At 48.3% G+C, this 17,831-nt stretch overlaps 2 protein-coding genes and 1 long non-coding RNA gene across 5 annotated transcripts; 2 read left to right on the top strand and 1 right to left on the bottom strand.

Moving 5' to 3' along the window:
- Positions 1-460: 460 nt before the first annotated feature.
- Positions 461-2,901, bottom strand: LOC146276381 (uncharacterized). Its single transcript, XR_014762508.1, has 2 exons — positions 2,090-2,901; positions 461-1,743 (listed from the first exon to the last, which is right to left on the bottom strand). It is a non-coding gene; the product is annotated as an uncharacterized LOC146276381 (long non-coding RNA).
- Positions 2,902-3,024: 123 nt separating this feature from the next.
- ifrd1 (interferon-related developmental regulator 1) lies at positions 3,025-8,330 on the top strand. Its single transcript, XM_084701903.1, has 12 exons — positions 3,025-3,235; positions 4,509-4,613; positions 4,891-4,972; positions 5,288-5,412; positions 5,538-5,695; positions 5,784-5,834; positions 6,059-6,237; positions 6,401-6,509; positions 6,627-6,761; positions 6,945-7,073; positions 7,335-7,430; positions 7,837-8,330. Exons 1-12 carry the CDS (start codon positions 3,205-3,207, stop codon positions 7,921-7,923), a joined length of 1,287 nt encoding a protein of 428 aa, XP_084558029.1. The 5' UTR covers positions 3,025-3,204; the 3' UTR covers positions 7,924-8,330.
- A 402-nt stretch (positions 8,331-8,732) lies between these two features.
- On the top strand, positions 8,733-13,662 carry LOC146276379 (uncharacterized). Of its 3 annotated transcripts, XR_014762472.1 has the most exons (5): positions 9,502-9,792; positions 9,881-9,949; positions 10,083-10,224; positions 10,385-10,510; positions 10,668-10,867. XR_014762472.1 is itself a non-coding variant. In XM_084701665.1 (4 exons), the coding sequence occupies exons 3-4, from the start codon at positions 10,083-10,085 to the stop codon at positions 13,253-13,255; spliced, it is 642 nt and encodes a 213-aa protein (XP_084557791.1). In that variant the 5' UTR covers positions 9,502-9,792; positions 9,881-9,949; the 3' UTR covers positions 13,256-13,662. The 3 variants fall into 3 exon arrangements, 2 of the variants coding, with proteins under 2 accessions (XP_084557792.1, XP_084557791.1); XM_084701665.1 differs by lacking the exons at positions 10,385-10,510; positions 10,668-10,867 and adding an exon at positions 12,756-13,662; XM_084701666.1 differs by lacking the exons at positions 9,502-9,792; positions 9,881-9,949; positions 10,385-10,510; positions 10,668-10,867 and adding exons at positions 8,733-8,884; positions 12,756-13,662.
- Positions 13,663-17,831: the final 4,169 nt, after the last annotated feature.

Below are 17,831 nucleotides of genomic sequence, written 5' to 3'. Positions count from 1 at the left end.
TAACTGCCTCCTGAATGAACCTTTTGATAAGATGTCTGAACCCATTTGGAAAACACTCCGGCCAACGTTTCCCGTTTTCTCTTTCCTCCTTGCCATCTGTGAAAAGAAGATGGAGGAAATTCCGAGGACGGGTCGGCTTGGAGGAAGTGGAATTCATTGAGACTTCCATGGCTGGCTGGATGGGAGAATCATGACCGAGGGAACATGGGAAATGGATGCTGTCTCCTCTGACAAACATGGACATAGAAAATCATTTACTGTCCAATGGAGGTTAGGCTCTGGAGCATCTCAATAGTTCACATCAAATAGTGTTGCTTATTCATACTGGGGCTGAAGTTGTACCAAGTACAAAATATCAATAATATGCTGATCAGGTATCATTCTAAATTCAGATGCAGCCTTCTGCTAAAAGATATACTAAACGCTGTATTGGCACATGGAATAAATGAGGGACAAGTGATTCCTATCCCAGAGTTTAACCTGAGGATTTATTGACAGAATAATTCAGTAAATGGCCTGCTACAGTGCAGCTACAGTCGAGGCTACTGGCCCGTGAGCTTGATGGGGTTTGAAGTTGAGATGAAAGAAAGAGAGAGACAAATAATATGCTCTGGTCTCTCTCTCTTTTCATATACACACACATACACACACATACTCAGCCTCTCTCTCTCGCTCCATCTCTCTCTCTCTGATACAAACACACTCTCTGTTTCTCTCACACACGCACAAGCCATCTCTCTCTTTCTTTGATCAATTAAAATCCCTGTTAGGGATCTCTTGGGTATGACTGGATACCGCAGCACACAGCATCAGAGCGTAGGAGCCTTCTCTTTTAATCTTGTTCTCTTTCCATTCCTCCCTTCCTCTCTTTTTATATCTCACCCCTGTACTCCCTTCTCCAGCACTCAGTTGAGCATTCTCCTTGAAAAGGTTAGGGGATTAAGAGTTAAGTCTAGCTTCCAGTACTACACATGAGTGTGAGACGAGATGAAGATATCACATTGTACAATGCCATTGTGTGTGTGTGTGTATGTATGTGTGTGTGTGTGTGTGTCAAACTGTGTCAAACATTCAAACTCTGCTCCCGTCTTACAGAGTCATCCATCAGTTATTTGGGCCTAATTAGTTTGGATTAATGGCAAGGAGCAAAAGTTCAACCGACAGAAGGAAAGTCCGGGGGCAGAGTTTCTGGTGGTGTCTGAGTATCTGGCAGGACAGTGTGTGTCTGAGTAGCCATGTCCAATCCTGTCTCCACCATGAAGGCACAAACAAGCTCAAGGCCGGCCGGGAACAACCAAACACTCTCTAGCAACAGGAGAGTGACATTATCCATGAGACTGTAAAAAAACATAGCGTATTTTAACAACATCAAGATTCTGTCCAACCACACATAAAACATGCCCCAACCCCCTTTGCCCTCAACCAAAACGCCCCGGGCCATGTCATATGAATTATTAAACACTGGAGTGCTGGCACATGAAAGGATTATTCAGATTGTTCTATCTAGTCTCTTTCCCTGCTACTCTCTACCTCTCTGTCGTGATCTGTATTCAGGCTGTCACTGGACTGGGGAGGGCCAGTCCGCCACTGACGTGACTGGCACACTGAAACATACTGCCCCACAGTAGAGCCTCTGTTCCTCTGGACCCCTGCTGGGTTGCCAGCAGGTGACACACACACACACACACACACACACACACACACGAACCAGACTACTGTGGATGTGAGCGTGAACCAGTCTACCTGTGAGAGGGGAAGATAGTTTGAGGGAGAGTTATAGAGATCCGAAGTGTCAAAGGGGTATGTTTGTCACATGTACCAAATAGCATAACATCATGAACACAGTGAAATTCTTAGTACCTGGCAAGCGAGAGATTAATGAAAAACAGAAACGTGTGATATAAGCAAATCTCACAACTAAATAATGTATAACTTAAGATACAAGGTAATTATAGAAAACATCACAAAAAAACATGTGATGTCAACCACTAGTTCAAAATGCTCACTCCATAAAAATATATTTTTTGCCCGGAATTTTTATTTGGCTTGTAATTCCCCCCAGGGGATTGAGGTGTTCTGTTCTGCATACCTGGGTCCAGTTAATGCTTTGAGGCACACCAGCGCAAAACTCTGTCCACAGTTCAATGTCTCAATACATAATGCATCGGAAACATCCTTTTCGATTGCAGGTGCATTTCCTCAGAATTTTGAAGAGCAGCTCCCCCTTGTGTCAGAAGATGAGCATGACCGTGACAACACGGATAAAAGAAGGCCTACATTAAGAACGAACTCTGTGACATCTTTGTGCCACTGGTCTGTCAACGTGTCCTGCTTCCACTGTAAGGATGTGGTCAGAAATGCTGGATGTAGGACATTTTGGCGTAGCTTACTACATAATGTTCCATGTTACGGGATATACAAAATCTTTGTCTGACATTTGAGTGGGCCAATGGTAGATTTAAATTTGAGACATAAGGTCATCAGTGTTGAACTGAGTACAAAGCCTGGCATTAAATTCAATGCCAAATGTCATCTCTCCAGTCCCGTGGTTAACCCATACAGAACAGCAAAAGAGTATATTTGATCTCAGAAACAGATAACAGACGAACTCAGTAAAGATAGATCATTATGGGATAGGTTAAGGTTATTAAGTATCCCACACTGTTGTTTATATTATTTTACAAAACACGGTATGAATTTCAGTGAGCATAATAATATAGCAATCACCAAGTGGTTATACTGTATACGGACAGTCCTTTTGTATTCTATTAATAAGACCATGTCACACTTAAATCCCCTTATCCCCTTATCGCATACTTTTCTTATTATTCAATGCTTGTTGGTGTCATTTCTGAGGGTCTGTAATACGTGACAAAGGATGCTACACCACGCGGTCAAATTCCTCCCTCACAGACGTCACTCCGATGTTAGCGTACAAATAATTGGTCAATTCAGCAAAGAACCCGCCCATATAGACACGTGACATGCCAGCCGTATAAATACGGTTAGATCCGCGCCGTCGGCGCAGCCCAAGCTTTTTTGAGGGAAAATGTATCGTCTCGGCTCACAGTCTTTCTCCAGGATCGCTTTCAACTCCTTTTTGTCTACAGTGCCACGGGAAGATTTACATTTTATTAGACAATACAATAAAAACTGGTCTTGTATTGGCTGATTTTTGCACATTTTGTTATTAACTGCACGAAAATGCCGAGGTCAAAGAAGAGGAGTACCCGGGGTAAGCCAAACCGCTAGCAGCTGGTTGTTTTGGCGTGTCATTTGACAGCCTGGAACTCTAGGAGTTGTAGTTCTATAAATTTGACGTTTGTTTTGAGTTCAACAACCAGTAAACGCAAACAGAACTACAAAACGCAGTGCGTCATGGCCTATATCTTTTTTTTTCTACTAGTTAGCAGAAAGCAAGCTAGCTATTAGATTGTTGAGACAAAGGAATGTAGTCTTATCATATCTAGCAAGAACAGCCGTGTATGTTATATTGTAGTTTATAACCAACTACATGGCGACACTAGTAAGAAATAAGACGTGTTGGAAAGACGTCCTGTCCAGTCTAGCCGGCTAAGTCCAGTTATGCTCTTTCAACAAAAACATGTCACTTCCAGCCAACTAAGAGAATCGATTAATGTTAAGCAACCCACTTTAACACAAACAAGTCTGTTTCACCTGATATAATACTTGCCAACAGTGAAGGGTCAGTTGGGGACATACTGCGAAATGTGCCACATGGTTTTAAGGTTGGCCGCCGACCTCAAACAGTGCTTATATAACTGTCTGGTTTATGGCACCCTTCTCTTTAAATCCGATGCCTAGCTACCAAGTCTACCTAAGGGGTGAATTATTATAACCATAATTCTAGAGTCAGGGTGTCAATCGCCATTGACTGTAGTTCACTAGCTACTTATTTGTTTGCAAGCTACTAGCATTTCCTTGTATTTGCCTGGTAAATGTTATGGGCGGTGGCAGGTCGGAGAATGTAGTCTAGTCATTGGAGTTCTAGGACATCAGTCCTGCCGCTATCAGTGGTGTTCACCAGGGCAACGTGATACGGAAATAAAATAGAAAAACGTGTAAAACAGGTCCCCACGTCACCAACTGTATGACAATAGTACGTGGAACTGTTGTATATACCAATAAATAAAACAATTAACTGTTGTATAAACAAAAAAAACATTTGTTTCCGGTGTGCTAGAATTGTAATATTTGTAGCAATAACAAACGGTAAAGTATTTTTTGTAATTGTATGACTTGGGCCCGTAGTCTTTTACGTAATGTTTTACATAGTCATCAGAATAATAAGGTGCCCTTTAATCTGACAGAAAATGGCTTTGATCTACACACTCAAAACTAGAGTTTGGAGTTCACAAATCTGTCAGGGCAACATGACAGATGATGCAGACTTGTTATTTTGTGGGCAAGTAGTCTGACCTGTAGATTTGAATGGACTATTATGTTAGTGGAGAATCGTGAACTAATTGAATGTGTGTTTGTTCCAGGGGGCCAGCATGGTGCTGTGCAGTCTTCCAGTGATGAGGATGCCTCCATTGAGACCCTCAGCCACTGCAGCACCTGCAGCGACGTCATGAGCGGAGGGGATGAAGGTGAGGGACCGTGCGTGTGCGCGTGCTCGTGCGCTTGTCGCTAAGTAGGAAAAAACAAGGCGACAGTCCCATCTTTTAAGATGTCAATATTTAATGAACGACACTCGTGCTTAAGTGACCCTCCTTCAAGCTCGAAGTCTAATGTAAAAAAAAAACACAAATAACGTATGATTGGCAAAGGCAAATCCCGAAACATGCATGCTGTTTTGAGTGGAAGAAAGGGGTAGCCTCCGTGCCGAGCAGTGTCTCACCCTGTGCTGTCTCTCTGTGCTGTCAGGGGGGGAGGCGGGGGACGACAGCGCCCAGGAGGATTTCCAGTACAAGCTGAAGGGTTTCATCGACAGCACAGTGGACAAGAGGTCAGTAGGGGGTCGTCTCTCACAGGGGACGCCCCTCCCATCGGCCTGCTCGCACCCCCCCAGCCAGATCACTGTCAGCCTGCTGAACCAGATATCACACACACACGTGCACGCACACTTTCCATGCAAAGTTTTCTCTGCTTTGTAATGGACACTAGGAGAAGAATCTAAACATATCACCTGTCTGAACATTATCCTCCTTAACGACCACAGCTCTCTCACATCGTCAGACTATGTCGTTATGAATTGCTTTATGACTTGCATGTATTGATTCCCTTGTTTGGTATATGAACTCTCTGCACTCCTCTCCTCCAGTGCCAAGACCAGACAGGGAGCCCTGGATGGGCTGAAGACCGCCATGGCAACCAGACTCCTGTATGAGTTCATTCTGGAGCGCAGGATGACCGTCACAGACAGCATCGAACGCTGCCTCAAGAAAGGTAACCAGACACCCATCCTCCCCCCTCCCCCCATCATAGATCCATCATGGCCGACTCATCACACCCCGGCCCCCCCTGACTGGAGGTGTTCAGTGGTCTCATACTGACTCCTCCCCCTCCTCCAGGTAAGGCGGAGGAGCAGCGAGCAGCAGCCTCCTTGGCCTGCCTGCTCTGCATCCAGCTGGGCTCTGGCATCGAGAGTGAGGAGGTGCTGAAGAGCCTCAAACCCATCTTCAAGAACATTCTGTCGGATGGAGCAGCCAACATCCAGGCCAGACAAGCTGTGAGTGGCTGTGGGGGGACGCAAAATCTTCCTCTCAGGGCTGTCAGACAGAGTGATTTATTTGTGACTTTGTTCTTTTCCACCAAAGGTTGCTACAAGTTTGGGCCTGTGCACTCTAGTTGCAGAGGATGATATCCTGGTGAGTCTTGTGATCATGTAGATGCCTTTTTAGTTGGAATGCGTTTGCTACATTACACCACACTTTTGGCAGCATCTGTATGCTCTTCTGGGAAGGCCTTCCGTTAGAAGGTACACTGTGAACCTCCCCAGGGACACAGCGTAACCCCCCCCAGCCAGCATCAACATGTTCAGCCCCTCCTCCAGAGCCCTCCCCCAAAGCCCTGACCCTGTGCCCTTCTGCAGGACGTGCATGCCACCATGCAGGGCTTCGAGAGCCTGTTCACCCGCTCTTACGTGAGGGAGGACGGCAGCAGGCCGGCCCTGAACCCCCAGACCTCCCTCCTCCACACCAACGCCCTGCTCTCCTGGGGCCTGCTCCTCACCCTCTGCTCCGCCAGCCAGGTCAAAGACATCATACACAAGTAGGTGTCACCACCGGCAGGGTTTTTTTGTCGTCATCTGTTTTTAGATCAGTCATTACCAAGTAAATAAGTGCATTAGTCGGCGCGAGTGGGGTGTTCCTGTGTTTGGTTGATGCTGCTAGTTGGGAGGGAGTGGTTTCTGACAGTGTGTTGGGTTGGTCAGACACCTGCCCAAACTGCCCCGGCTGCTGGAGAGCGAGGATGTCAACATGAGGATCGCTGCTGGGGAGACCATCGCCCTTCTGTTTGAGCTGGCCAGAGACATGGACCCTGTACGTCTGACACACACACACACACACACACACACACACACACACACACACAGGGCTAATGGCGTTGTAGCTGTAGAGATAAATGTATTTGTAGTTGATTGTGTGTGTGTTACTCAGGAGTTTGAGAGTGACCAGTGGGAACCTCTGTGTGTGAAGCTGGGCGCCTTGGCAACGGACTGCAACAAGCACCGTGCCAAGACTGACAAGAGGAAGCAGAGGTCTGTGTTCCGGGACGTTCTCCATTCTGTGGAGGTGAGACGGAACCTCAGCTGGTCAGAGATCAGTGGAACACTTACTTGACATCTTACTTTACTCTTCAGAATGTTTTTATTTATTTATTTTTAATTCTTGCCTTCAAATCTCAGCTAAATGTCTCTAGGTTAATGCCAATGTAACTAACCCCACCCTCCTCCTCTCACCCTGTGTGTTCTGCAGGAAGGAACGTTCCAGACTGAGACCATCCGGTTTGGGACGGAGCGCATGACCATCGACAGCTGGGTCAGGAAGAGAACCTATGATGCCTTCAGGGAGTTTGTTGGCTCAGGCATGAACTACCACCTCCAGGTGAGCAACACGACCACAACACAACCGCAGCTTCATCCTGACACTGGCTGGCACTAGCTTCAACAACCAAGACTGAACACAGCATAACACAGCAGAATAACAGAACCCAAACTACCATTCACATAGCTTGGATGTGAGCATAGAATCACAGAACATTCTTCTTGTGATCCATGCTGTTATTCTAAGTCTTAATGGTTGGATGATTCTGTCTGGTCTTACCGACTGTGATGGTCATGCTGGACTGTGCGTCCTGTTTTCCAGGCTAATGAGTTCATCCGAGATGTGTTTGAGCTGGGGCCTCCTATGCTTGTGGACCAGGCCACTCTGAAGGCCATGAAGATCTCCCGCTTTGAGAGGGTAGGGTGTCCTTCACTGATGTCACGCTCATCTGACTGTCCTTCACTGATGTCACGCTCACCTGACTGTCCTTCACTGATGACACGCTCACCTGACTGTCCTTCACTGATGTCACGCTCACCTGACTGTCCTTCACTGATGACACGCTCACCTGACTGTCCTTCACTGATGACACGCTCACTTGACTGTCCTTCACTGATGACACGCTCACTTGACTGTCCTTCACTGATGACACGCTCACTTGACTGTCCTTCACTGGGACAGATTCAGTCTGTGTGATCATTGTGTTTTTTGAACCTAGATATAGGTAGACTTCTATGGCGCTTGCAATGAGGACAGCAGTAAATCCCTCCCTTTGTACCTGGATGATTGAACCTGGCTTAATCTTGACTTGTTTTTCCTCCAGCATCTCTACAACGCCGCTGCGTTCAAGGCCCGCACCAAGGCCAGGAGCAAGTTCAGGGACAAGAGGTCCGATGTTGGAGAGTTCTAGAGTTCCATAAACATTCCCACTTGTTGTCCGTTCCCTTGGTAACAAACATTTAGTTTTTGAATTGTATGGACCCACTTGGCTTTTTAAAAACTATTGTTCGTGTAAATATTGTTGATCATGGTTTTGCTTTCCTAAATACATAATTTATCCCTTTGACGTTATAATATTGTTCCAATGTTGTAACAGTGATAGTCAACTTGACTGTCAACATTGTTGTGATGGTATAGTAGTTAGCAGTTGTGTAACGTAACTGTTGTGACAGTTTCACACCAATAAATCATGCTGATATATAAGTTTCACTAACACTAGTTGACCATTCGAGGCTTTCCTCGGACCATGTTTTGTCTGTCATTTTGTTACAGTTAGAAACTTGATGAGAAAATCAAATAAATATGAACTCTTCTGAACTATGATGTTGGACTCTTGAACTTGTCTGCAGCACGTGGATGTTAATGGAGAGCTGTGTTATTGACCTGCAGGTCCCATGTGCGATCACTCAAGTGGACAATGTTAAGCTGTAAGCTAGGGCATATACACCGCAATGTCCAAATTATTCGGTTTGGTTGACATACCTACCTGAAATATAAGTGTAAACAAAGTTCCAGGTGCACTGCCTTGTGTGTTTATTCAGGGAATGAGAAAGGGAAGCAGTTGTGCAGAAGAATAGCCTTTCAATTAGCATACTGGCTTGTGTTTCCCATGAGGACTGACTCCACGGCCTCCTTTTAATAGAGCAGTGAAACACGTGCCGCAGCCTTGAGCTCTTCATGAACACGCATCGTGTTCAGCAGTCCTCCTGGTCCCTCCCAGGGGCTGTGACTACGCTCACCCCATATCCTCTGTCCTCAATCTCCAGCCCTCTGGAAAGGCTGGGGAAACAGGTCTGTGTCTGCAGAGGAAGGAACCGTAGCTGTGCCCAACTGACGCTTTGTCCGTACGACATCTTACTCGACATGCCACAGTGAGTGTGATTTAGTGGGAGGTTTTTGTGGTCCTGTTCACTCTCTGGTGAGAGACTAGCACAGATAAATGGATCATCCTGAAAACGAGGGCACACGTACACACACAAGCTCTCACAAACACACACACACACGCACTGATGACACAAAGTGCACGGTACAGTATAGATTTGAAGCACCATACGGGATACATCTGTTAGCACTGTGAGCAGAATGCCACCACAGCTCTGCACAGCTGAAACCTTGAACGTGGGAATTCCACCATGAGTGTGTGTGTGTGTGTGTGACAGGAGGAGGAGAGGGAGAGAGAAAGAGGGAGAGAAAGAGAGGGAGAGAAAGAGAGGTCCAGTTCATGTCCAAGGCCAATGGCATGCAGTAAGAGCCCTGGGCTGTCACTTCCTTCTCTCAGGGAGGAAGGGAAGTGACACGGCTGTCTGACACTAATGTGGAGTGACAGGCAGAAACACAGGCCCCAATGCACTGTGGGTACTACCCAACCAGAGAACCTACGGTTACCATAGAAATAGAACTCTTTGAACTCAGCTCTTCTGTCACAACCACGCATCATCGTTGATGTTGCCAAGGTGAAAACACAAACAGTAAGGTCCCACTGATTTGAACAGGGGTGTTTGTTTTGTGAGTCCTGTGTCTGTCAGCTTGTCTCTCCATGGTTGTGATGGAGCAGGCCAGCTGTAACCTGGATAGCCCACATGCTTCCAGGGCCATGGGAACTACCCCAACAGCCCTGCCCTTTTAAAGTAGCCCTGTCTGGAGAGGGCTACTTTAACCTCTTAGCAACATACATTCAGTACATACAAAAGTTTATCATTTTTTGTAACAAAAAAAAATTCAACCTTTCAAAACTTATCTTCCAGACCTCTTTTTCTTTTTCACACAGAGAAGAAGAGATGTAAGGAGAAGAGATACAAATGTTTTTAAAACTATTTTTCAACGTTACAAAACCTTTTACAGATTTTCTTTTTGAAAATATATTTCAGAGTTGAAGAGAGAGAGATCATGCCACCAAATACAGATCAAAACTAAAATAACAAGCCTGGCTTGAAAATGTAAGAAGTAGAAAGTACAGAGGACTGAAAGTCAAAAGTTGTCAGAAAAAAAATTGTGAAGAACTGCTACCAGAAAAATCTACTTTAGTACAGTAACAAAGTATTTACACTTTGTTACTTCCTATCTCTGAAGATGGCACTGAAGAGAGAGGGACTGACGGACATCCTCTTTGGCTCCCTGGAGGAGGAAAGGAGACTGTACACAGCCGACTCTCTCAACAACCTCCACAAGATGAACATCTGCTCCAGCTTCAAAGACCTCAAGGACCTCACAGGTGTGTGTTCGCGTGTGTGTACGTTCGCGCGTGTGTGTGACATCTCTGACAGCCGACAAATCCCTCTCAGAGAGAGCAGGACTGATCTGCTCCTCAGGCTGTCAGGTCCTGGTTTGCTTCATGTGATCTCTGACTGACTGACTGACTGATCTGCTTCCAGGAAAGGCAGATAGGGGAGAGCTGGAAGCAGAGGAGATGGGGGGGGGGGTTGTAACTTAATGAGAGATGAAAAGTTGCGGTATGATCATACCTCTCCTGAAGCTCTGTCACCTCTACGTCTAACCAGGTAAAGTGAGGTGTTGGTTGGGGGGAGGGGGGGGGGAGGGTCCAGCCTGTGCTGTCCAGCCTAGCTACTAGTGTGCATCCTCCTACACACACACACACTTCCACGCTGAGCTTCCCCCCCTACCCCTTCACCTCACACCCCTCCCCACTCCCCCCAGGCGTCCTCTGCCATCTCGTTGAAGGGCCCTCGAGCCTGGCTGGGAGCTGATCTCCCTGTGAAGCGGGGATGCAGAGATTAGCGGCGGTTTGTAGTCGAGCACCCCGCTCCCCGCTCTGCTCTCCTCTGACACTCGATGCCTTGTTGACAAGATGGCCGACCCCTGCTGCCTTGTTGATGGATGTCGACAATCTAGAAGATCCAGGCGCCCAGCCCCCCCCCCCCCCCTCACACACACACCTGGCTGCCTGGCTGGGGAGTACATGGTGAGAATAAATACATAGATAAATAATATACAGTGAGAGAGAACACATTTCCATGATAATGAGTGGCTGCAGTAACCCAGACACAGCATGGAAAGCAGTACCTCAACACCGGGGGTGAGGAACGGGGTTTTTATCTCCTATCGATCCTCTCTCTCTCTCTCTCTCTCTCTCTCTCTCTCTCTCTCTCTCTCTTTCTCTCTCTCTCTCTCTCTCTCTCTCTCTCTCTCTCTCTCTCTCTCTCTCTCTGTCTCTCTGTCTCTCTCTGTCTCTCTCTGTCTCTCTCTCTCTCTCTCTCTCTCATCCCTCTGTCTTTCTTCATCCCTTTTTTCCAGCCTTCCGTCTGGGGAGCCAGGGAGATAGTTCACCTTTATGGAGCTCTGCCCTTCTCTCCGTAATGAGCAGACCAGCACGGTGTGGAGAAGGAGGAGGGAGAGAGAGCAGGTGTGTTTCTCTAGGGTTGTGTCAGAGCTCCTGTAAACCCAGATAAGAGACACTTTATTAATCCCCAGTCTGAGAAATACGGGCGTCACAGCAGCATATGGACTAGTTAAAATAGAGATAGCAAAATAAATAATAAAAAATAAAAAAAGGACCAACAGTAATAGTATAATATAAAACGACGTCTCTGTTTTTGAGAAGACAGAGGCTCAGCAGGAGACTAATGACTCTCTCTCTGTCTCTCTGCTCTCAGTGTAATCACTGGACTCCAAGATGGCCACCTGCATCATGTGTCTGGGGGAGTGATGCAACCTTATGAGCTGTGACCTGATATCTGTCACTGCATCTGGAGACATGACCAGTTCAGTGTGGGAGGACAGGGGCTCAGCCACCAGACCTGCCGTTTCTCATCAAAAGTGGAACTATTTGAGTGTTTTCACACATCCAGCGTGTAATACGTTTTCCACTGCAGCTCGGGCCACTTACCCAGTGTGGGCCAACCAGACATGAGTCTGCAGGCTCACCTTGCGTGGGCTAACCACAGGTGTGTCTGCAGGTAACCATGTGGAGGAGGGCAGGGAACCCTTCCCTCCACCCACCCGTCCATCCTCGCCCCCCAGACCTCTGCTCCTCCTCATCCTCCTCCTGGTGGTGCTCACCAGTCTCACTCTGTCTGCCTACGCTGTCTACCTCAGGGGTACAGTAACGCAGTCTCATCTACATTTACATGACGTCATTTTAGCAGACGCTCTCATCCAGAGCGACTTACAGTAAGAACAGGGACATTCTCCCCGAGGCTAGTAGGGTGAAGTGCCTTGCCCATGGACACAACATCATGTGCACTGGCCGGGAATCAAACTGGCAACCTTCAGATTGCTAGCCCGATGCTCTATCCGCTCAGCCACCTGACACCCTAGACATGCATGTTGTTCAATTGTTTGGACCGAGTACACAGCGTAATGTATGCTTCTCCATCCATCCATCCATCTATCCGTCAGGTTGTCCTTCGATCAGTCCATAATTGGCTGGGTGTTTCGGTAACACTTTAGATGAGCTCACCAAATTCATTATTTATTGACCAATTTGTTGCCTATTAGTTAACGGTTTGTTCAACATTTGTTATATATTGTTTATACAAAATGTATCATTTGTAAAGTATTTGTTCACACAGTTAGGGTTAGTGTTCGGGTTTAGGGCTAGGGTTTAGGGTTTAAGTTTTGGTTAGGGTTTAGCTTTACTAATGCTTAACTAATGATACATTTTGTATGAACAATAAATAACTAATGGGGAACGAACCATTAACTAATAAGTAACAAATTGGTTAATAAATTATGAATTTGGTGAGCTCATCTAAAGTGTTACCGATGTTTCTCTTGCTCCTGCAGGGGAGATGACCTCCAGGCTGGCAGAGCGAGCTGGCGGGCCAGTGGAGATGACCTCCAGGCTGGCAGAGCGAGCTGGCGGGCCAGTGGAGATGACCTCCAGGCGGGCAGAGCGAGCTGGCGGGCCAGTGGAGATGACCTCCAGGCTGGCAGAGCGAGCTGGCGGGCCAGTGGAGATGACCTCCAGGCTGGCAGAGCGAGCTGGCGGGCCAGTGGAGATGACCTCCAGGCTGGCAGAGCGAGCTGGCGGGCCAGTGGAGATGACCTCCAGGCTGGCAGAGCGAGCTGGCGGGCCAGTGGAGATGACCTCCAGGCTGGCAGAGCGAGCTGGCGGGCCAGTGGAGATGACCTCCAGGCTGGCAGAGCCAGCTGGCGGGCCAGTGGAGATGACCTGCCTGGAAGAGCTCCAGCAGTGGAAGAACCTGCTGAAGCAGTACCTGGACCACCGCCAGGGTCAAAGTTCACGCTCTGGGAAAGATGATGAACAAATCAATCCTCATTGATTGAAGGAAAACTTCTGACTTGGAGAACCTGTATTCAGCAGAGGCATTTTAGCTTAATAGGGTCAGTTACATCTGTAAGATTAGAGCATCAACATGCAGCACGCCTCGTCTTCCTCTAATGATACTGCTGGGAGCACACAAACAGGAGAGGGAGGCTGGAAGAGAGACAGAGCGGGTGAACGGTTCAAAGGAGAAAAAAAAGGAGTTTTTGTTGAAAAGAAAGACGCAGACGGCTCAATTATGAGCTTTGTGAAACGGCGTCTTGGTGAATGTGGAGCCTGGATGTGTATTGACAGTGCTACAATGCTAACGGTGCCAGAGCAGGGTGATATAAAAACAGCCATTTACCGTAAACCTGGATGGGTCACTGTGATTAAAGATATACGTTTTTCTAATCAGGAAATAAATGTGTCAAACAATGCACAAAATGCCTGTCTTGTAATGGCAAATCAGCATGCAGTTCTCTTTCAAACCAGCAGGTGGCAGATATCCACCACTAACTGAAACCCTATAGAATACCAAGAGCTTGTTTCATGTAAATGCAATGACATAATCAGTGACCTTACACATACATTTGTTTGTAGAGTCCACACTGATGTCCCTGAGACAGATACAAACACACTCTAGTCCCCATGCAGAGATTGTCTCTGAAAGGCCAAAGTGCCTCATGTCTGTCTCACGTGAAAACGTTTTTTCCTTTTGTTCTATTTCATTCTCCCAAGCAATGCTTCTTTAAGAGAAAATGGATGAAAATATCTCATACAGACAAACCTTGAGGGTTCAACACAAAATAGAACAATAAAATATCTAATGGATTCTGTGGGTCACGTGCTCCCCTTGAGCTGAGGCCCATATCCATACATCAGCAGCAGTAAACTGGCACCATATGGAATGTAGTTCTGGACCTGAAATAGAGTCAAGTGGTCCACATTTGTCATGCTGGGCACAGATGCACATTGTAGCTCCCACGCTGGGTGACTCACATGCAGTGCACATGCATGCCCAACTCACACACACACACACACACCTATATGTGTGCATGCACGTATCAACACCTACAGCCACACACCCGCATACAAACGACCCTGCTTTCACAGTCTCTCCCTCTCAAGTACTTCTCTCTATCTTTCCTTCTTTCTACCACCATCCCCCTCTTTCCTGCTCTCCTCCTCCCTCTCCTGTCCTCCTCCTCTCCTCCACCCACCTGCCCCCACCCTCTTTCCTGCAGCCTCTTTCTCCCCCTCCCTATCCGCCCCCCCGCCCCCACCCTCTTGACGGGAGCCGGTGACACACACGGCCTCCTGCTGGGGCTGACAACTGTGGGCTGGAGGCTGGCAGAGAGAGAGAGAGAGAGAGGGAGAGAGAGAGAGGAGAGAGAGAGAGGAGAGAGGGAGGGAGGGAGGGAGGGAGGGAGGGAGGGAGGGAGGGAGGGAGGGAGAGAGAGAGAGAGAGAGAGAGAGAGAGAGAGAGAGAGAGAGAGAGAGAGAGAGAGAGAGAGAGGGAGAGAGGGAGAGAGGGAGAGAGGGAGGGATGGAGGGAGGGAGGGAGAGAGAGAGAGAGAGAGAGAGAGAGAGAGAGAGAGAGAGAGAGAGAGAGGGGGAGGGGGAGGGGGAGGGGGAGGGGGAGGGGGAGGGGGAGGGGGAGGGGGAGGGGGAAGGGGAGGGGGAGGGACACCTGTTTGGGACATAGCAGCATCAGACACCAGCCAAACATTCCACACTGAGAGGGAGTGTGTGTGTGTGTGTGTCAGGCAGGGGAGAATGAAGAGCCAAAGCCCCAGTAGGTGCATGCCTTTATCTCCTTTTTAGAAACATTGACTCTGAGCCAGAAACACAGATACACAGAAGCACATGCCTGCCTCATTGACAGGAGGGGTCCTTACCTCTCCCTGCTTTCATCTCTCCACCCCTACTAGTCTTCGTTCTCCTCCCCCCCCCCCTCTCTCTCTCTCTCTTTCTGTTTTTTTATCTCACTCTCTTTCACTGCTTCATTTCCAAGACCAACAACTTCATCTGAATATGCAGTGTGTTGGTAAGGAACTTTGTAGAAGTGTGTTGTCATGCATGTTCATGTTCATAGGTTTGTGTGCATACGCAATCAATCCCGGGATGTTTACAACCCTTGTTTACCATATCTCAGCCTGTCTTGTTCATGTTCAGGCATGCATCCAGATCTCTGCCCACTGTCCCCATCCTACTGTAGCTGTCCTTGTGTGCGTATTGATTCTGCCTTGTCAACATTTACTTACTGTGAGTGTGTGTAGGGGATGGTAGTAATGAATGCATGAGGATGTCCATGAACCTGTCAGTCAATGATTGAGAGTGGTGGACCCTGAACTGACTGCAGAGATGAAGTGTAACCAGATGAGATCTCAAAGCAGCTTTGTGCAGAGATGAGCTGGAGATGTCTACGGACTGCACTGAAGCACAGCATGTTTATCACACAATCAGACCCCCTTCCCCTCCACACACACGTACACACACACACACACACACACACACACGCACACAGAGAGAGAGCACACTCTTGCCTTTGCTGAGGAGGTTGTTGCCAAGGCTCAGAAGGAGAGTGCTGATTGGTCGGTTCCAATTACCGGAGAATACGACCAGTCAGATAAAATAACCACCCTAACTTGTTTTCGTCTCAGCAGCATCACCAGCTATATCTCCCATAACATTTGTTATCTCCATATACAACTCCTCCGGTTTTAATTATCCCAGTTTGTTTCTCACAAGCTGTTTCTCTACAGGAACGTATGGGGGCGGGGGGGGGGGGCGGGGGGAGAGCGGGGGGAGAGCGGGGGAAGGGGTGGGCGACGTTAGGTGAGGTGAGAAAATCTCTTTTTCTCCTGACACATGTAGTGGTGGACTGGTGAGGATGAATCTGATGATAAGTACAGCATTACGGTGTGATCACAGCATGCAGCGGTGCTGTAGCCCTCTGGTCCAGACCTGGCTAGCTGCCACACAACCCTGACATGATCAAACAACATCAGCTAATTCATGCAGGATTCCACAGTCAGACCCTAAAGGACAGCCTTGGCCGTTCACCGGCTTGTGGAGGATGATGACTGATAAGGCTGCTTCAGAATGTCCCCTGTCCAGGGGGTTTTGTACGCGGGTGGAAGAGAGAGAGAGAGAGAGAGAGAGAGAGAGAGAGAGCGAGATAGAGAAAAAGAGAGAGAGCGAGATAGAGAAAGAGAGAGAGAGAGAGAGAGAAAGAGAAAAAGAGAGAGGGAGAGAAGGACGAACAAGTGACATGTCGAATGTTGAACGGAACAAGGATGTCAAATTCACAGCTGGTTCCTCCACTTACTGGCAGAATCCTTCTGTGTGCGGGGAATGTGGAGCAGCTTCCAGAACAGAGCGCCTCATCCTAACGCCCCCCCCCCACCTCCCTCCCCCCGCCTCCCCCTTCACCTCTCCAACAGTTCCCCATCAAGGCCCTTAGCCACGACACTCAGTAAGCCTTACACCATATATCCTTCAATCGTGTTCATTCAGGGTTCAAATGTATTCAATCATCATCTTTTACTGGGGCCGGTAAATACACAGACATTATTTATGGAGCCATTTTTCTTCTGCTGTTGCCACTCTCTGGTTAACAGCTGTCCCTGTTCCCTCATGTTCTCTTCAACGTTCCTTAGTTACAGGACATGCTATATATGTTGACGAAGTGCAAAGCCTGCAGCTGTACTGTAGTCTTGACAACAACTGGTTTGACAGTCAATCTGCTGGGCTGATCTTCAATGAGTGGCCCAACATATCTGATTGTCTCAGCCACACGTAGCCCACACACGCAAACACACATACACAAACACACATACACACACAGACACACACACACACACTTCCAGTAGTCACAGCTTGGCCTCTGCAAACTTGTCTACTTCTCACTTGAGATATTTAAATCAGCAGATAACCATCCCTCTTTTCACATGATGTCTGGGAGGCTGGGAGGCTGAGAGGCTGGGGGGCTGGGAGGCTGGGAGGCTGGGAGGCTGAGAGGCTGGGAGGCTGAGGTCTGGGAAGCTGGGGGGCTGAGAGGCTGGGGGGCTGGGAGGCTGGGGGGCTGGGAGGCTGGGGGGCTGAGGTCTGGGAAGCTGGGGGGCTGAGGGGCTGGGAGGCTGGGAGGCTGAGGTCTGGGAAGCTGGGGGGCTGGGAGGCTGGGAGGCTGGGAGGCTGGGAGGCTGAGAGGCTGAGAGGCTGGGAGGCTGGGAGGCTGGGAGGCTGAGGTCTGGGAAGCTGGGGGGCTGAGGGTCTGGGAGGCTGAGGTTTGGGAGGCTGGGAGGCTGAGGGGCTGGGAGGCTGGGGGGCTGGGAGGCTGAGGTCTGGGATGCTGGGGGGCTGGGGGGCTGGGGGGCAGAGACTCTAGGAGGCTGGGGGGCTGCTGTCTTCTGACAGACTCACCACATGAGATCCGGCAAGATCATCTGGAAGGAATGAGTTCCCAGAAATACATGGTAATTATATTCAACAAAAAGGCACTTTTCTCCTCTGTAAACAGTTCCAGACACCTGATCTATTATGTATTCCTCTTCCCCTCGTCAGTGTGAGAGAGAGAGTGTGTGTGTGTG

This window comes from Hypomesus nipponensis, chromosome 7 (assembly GCF_054491055.1).
Source record: "Hypomesus nipponensis isolate SF chromosome 7, ASM5449105v1, whole genome shotgun sequence".
NCBI lineage: Eukaryota > Metazoa > Chordata > Actinopteri > Osmeriformes > Osmeridae > Hypomesus > Hypomesus nipponensis.
This window is presented reverse-complemented; position numbering and strand designations above follow the sequence as displayed.

What these genes read in the sequence shown, in the direction of transcription:
- ifrd1 (XM_084701903.1), top strand. Translation starts at nt 3,205, where the DNA reads ATGCCGAGGTCAAAGAAGAGGAGTACCCGGG. An exon ending in TTGCAGAGGATGATATCCTG is followed by an intron (nt 5,835 to 6,058) that starts GTGAGTCTTGTG and finishes GCCCTTCTGCAG; the next exon opens with GACGTGCATGCCACCATGCA. An exon ending in GCATGAACTACCACCTCCAG is followed by an intron (nt 7,074 to 7,334) that starts GTGAGCAACACG and finishes CCTGTTTTCCAG; the next exon opens with GCTAATGAGTTCATCCGAGA.
- LOC146276379 (XM_084701666.1), top strand. Translation starts at nt 10,083, where the DNA reads ATGGCACTGAAGAGAGAGGGACTGACGGACATCCTCTTTGGCTCCCTG. An exon ending in AGACCTCAAGGACCTCACAG is followed by an intron (nt 10,225 to 12,755) that starts GTGTGTGTTCGC and finishes TTGCTCCTGCAG; the next exon opens with GGGAGATGACCTCCAGGCTG.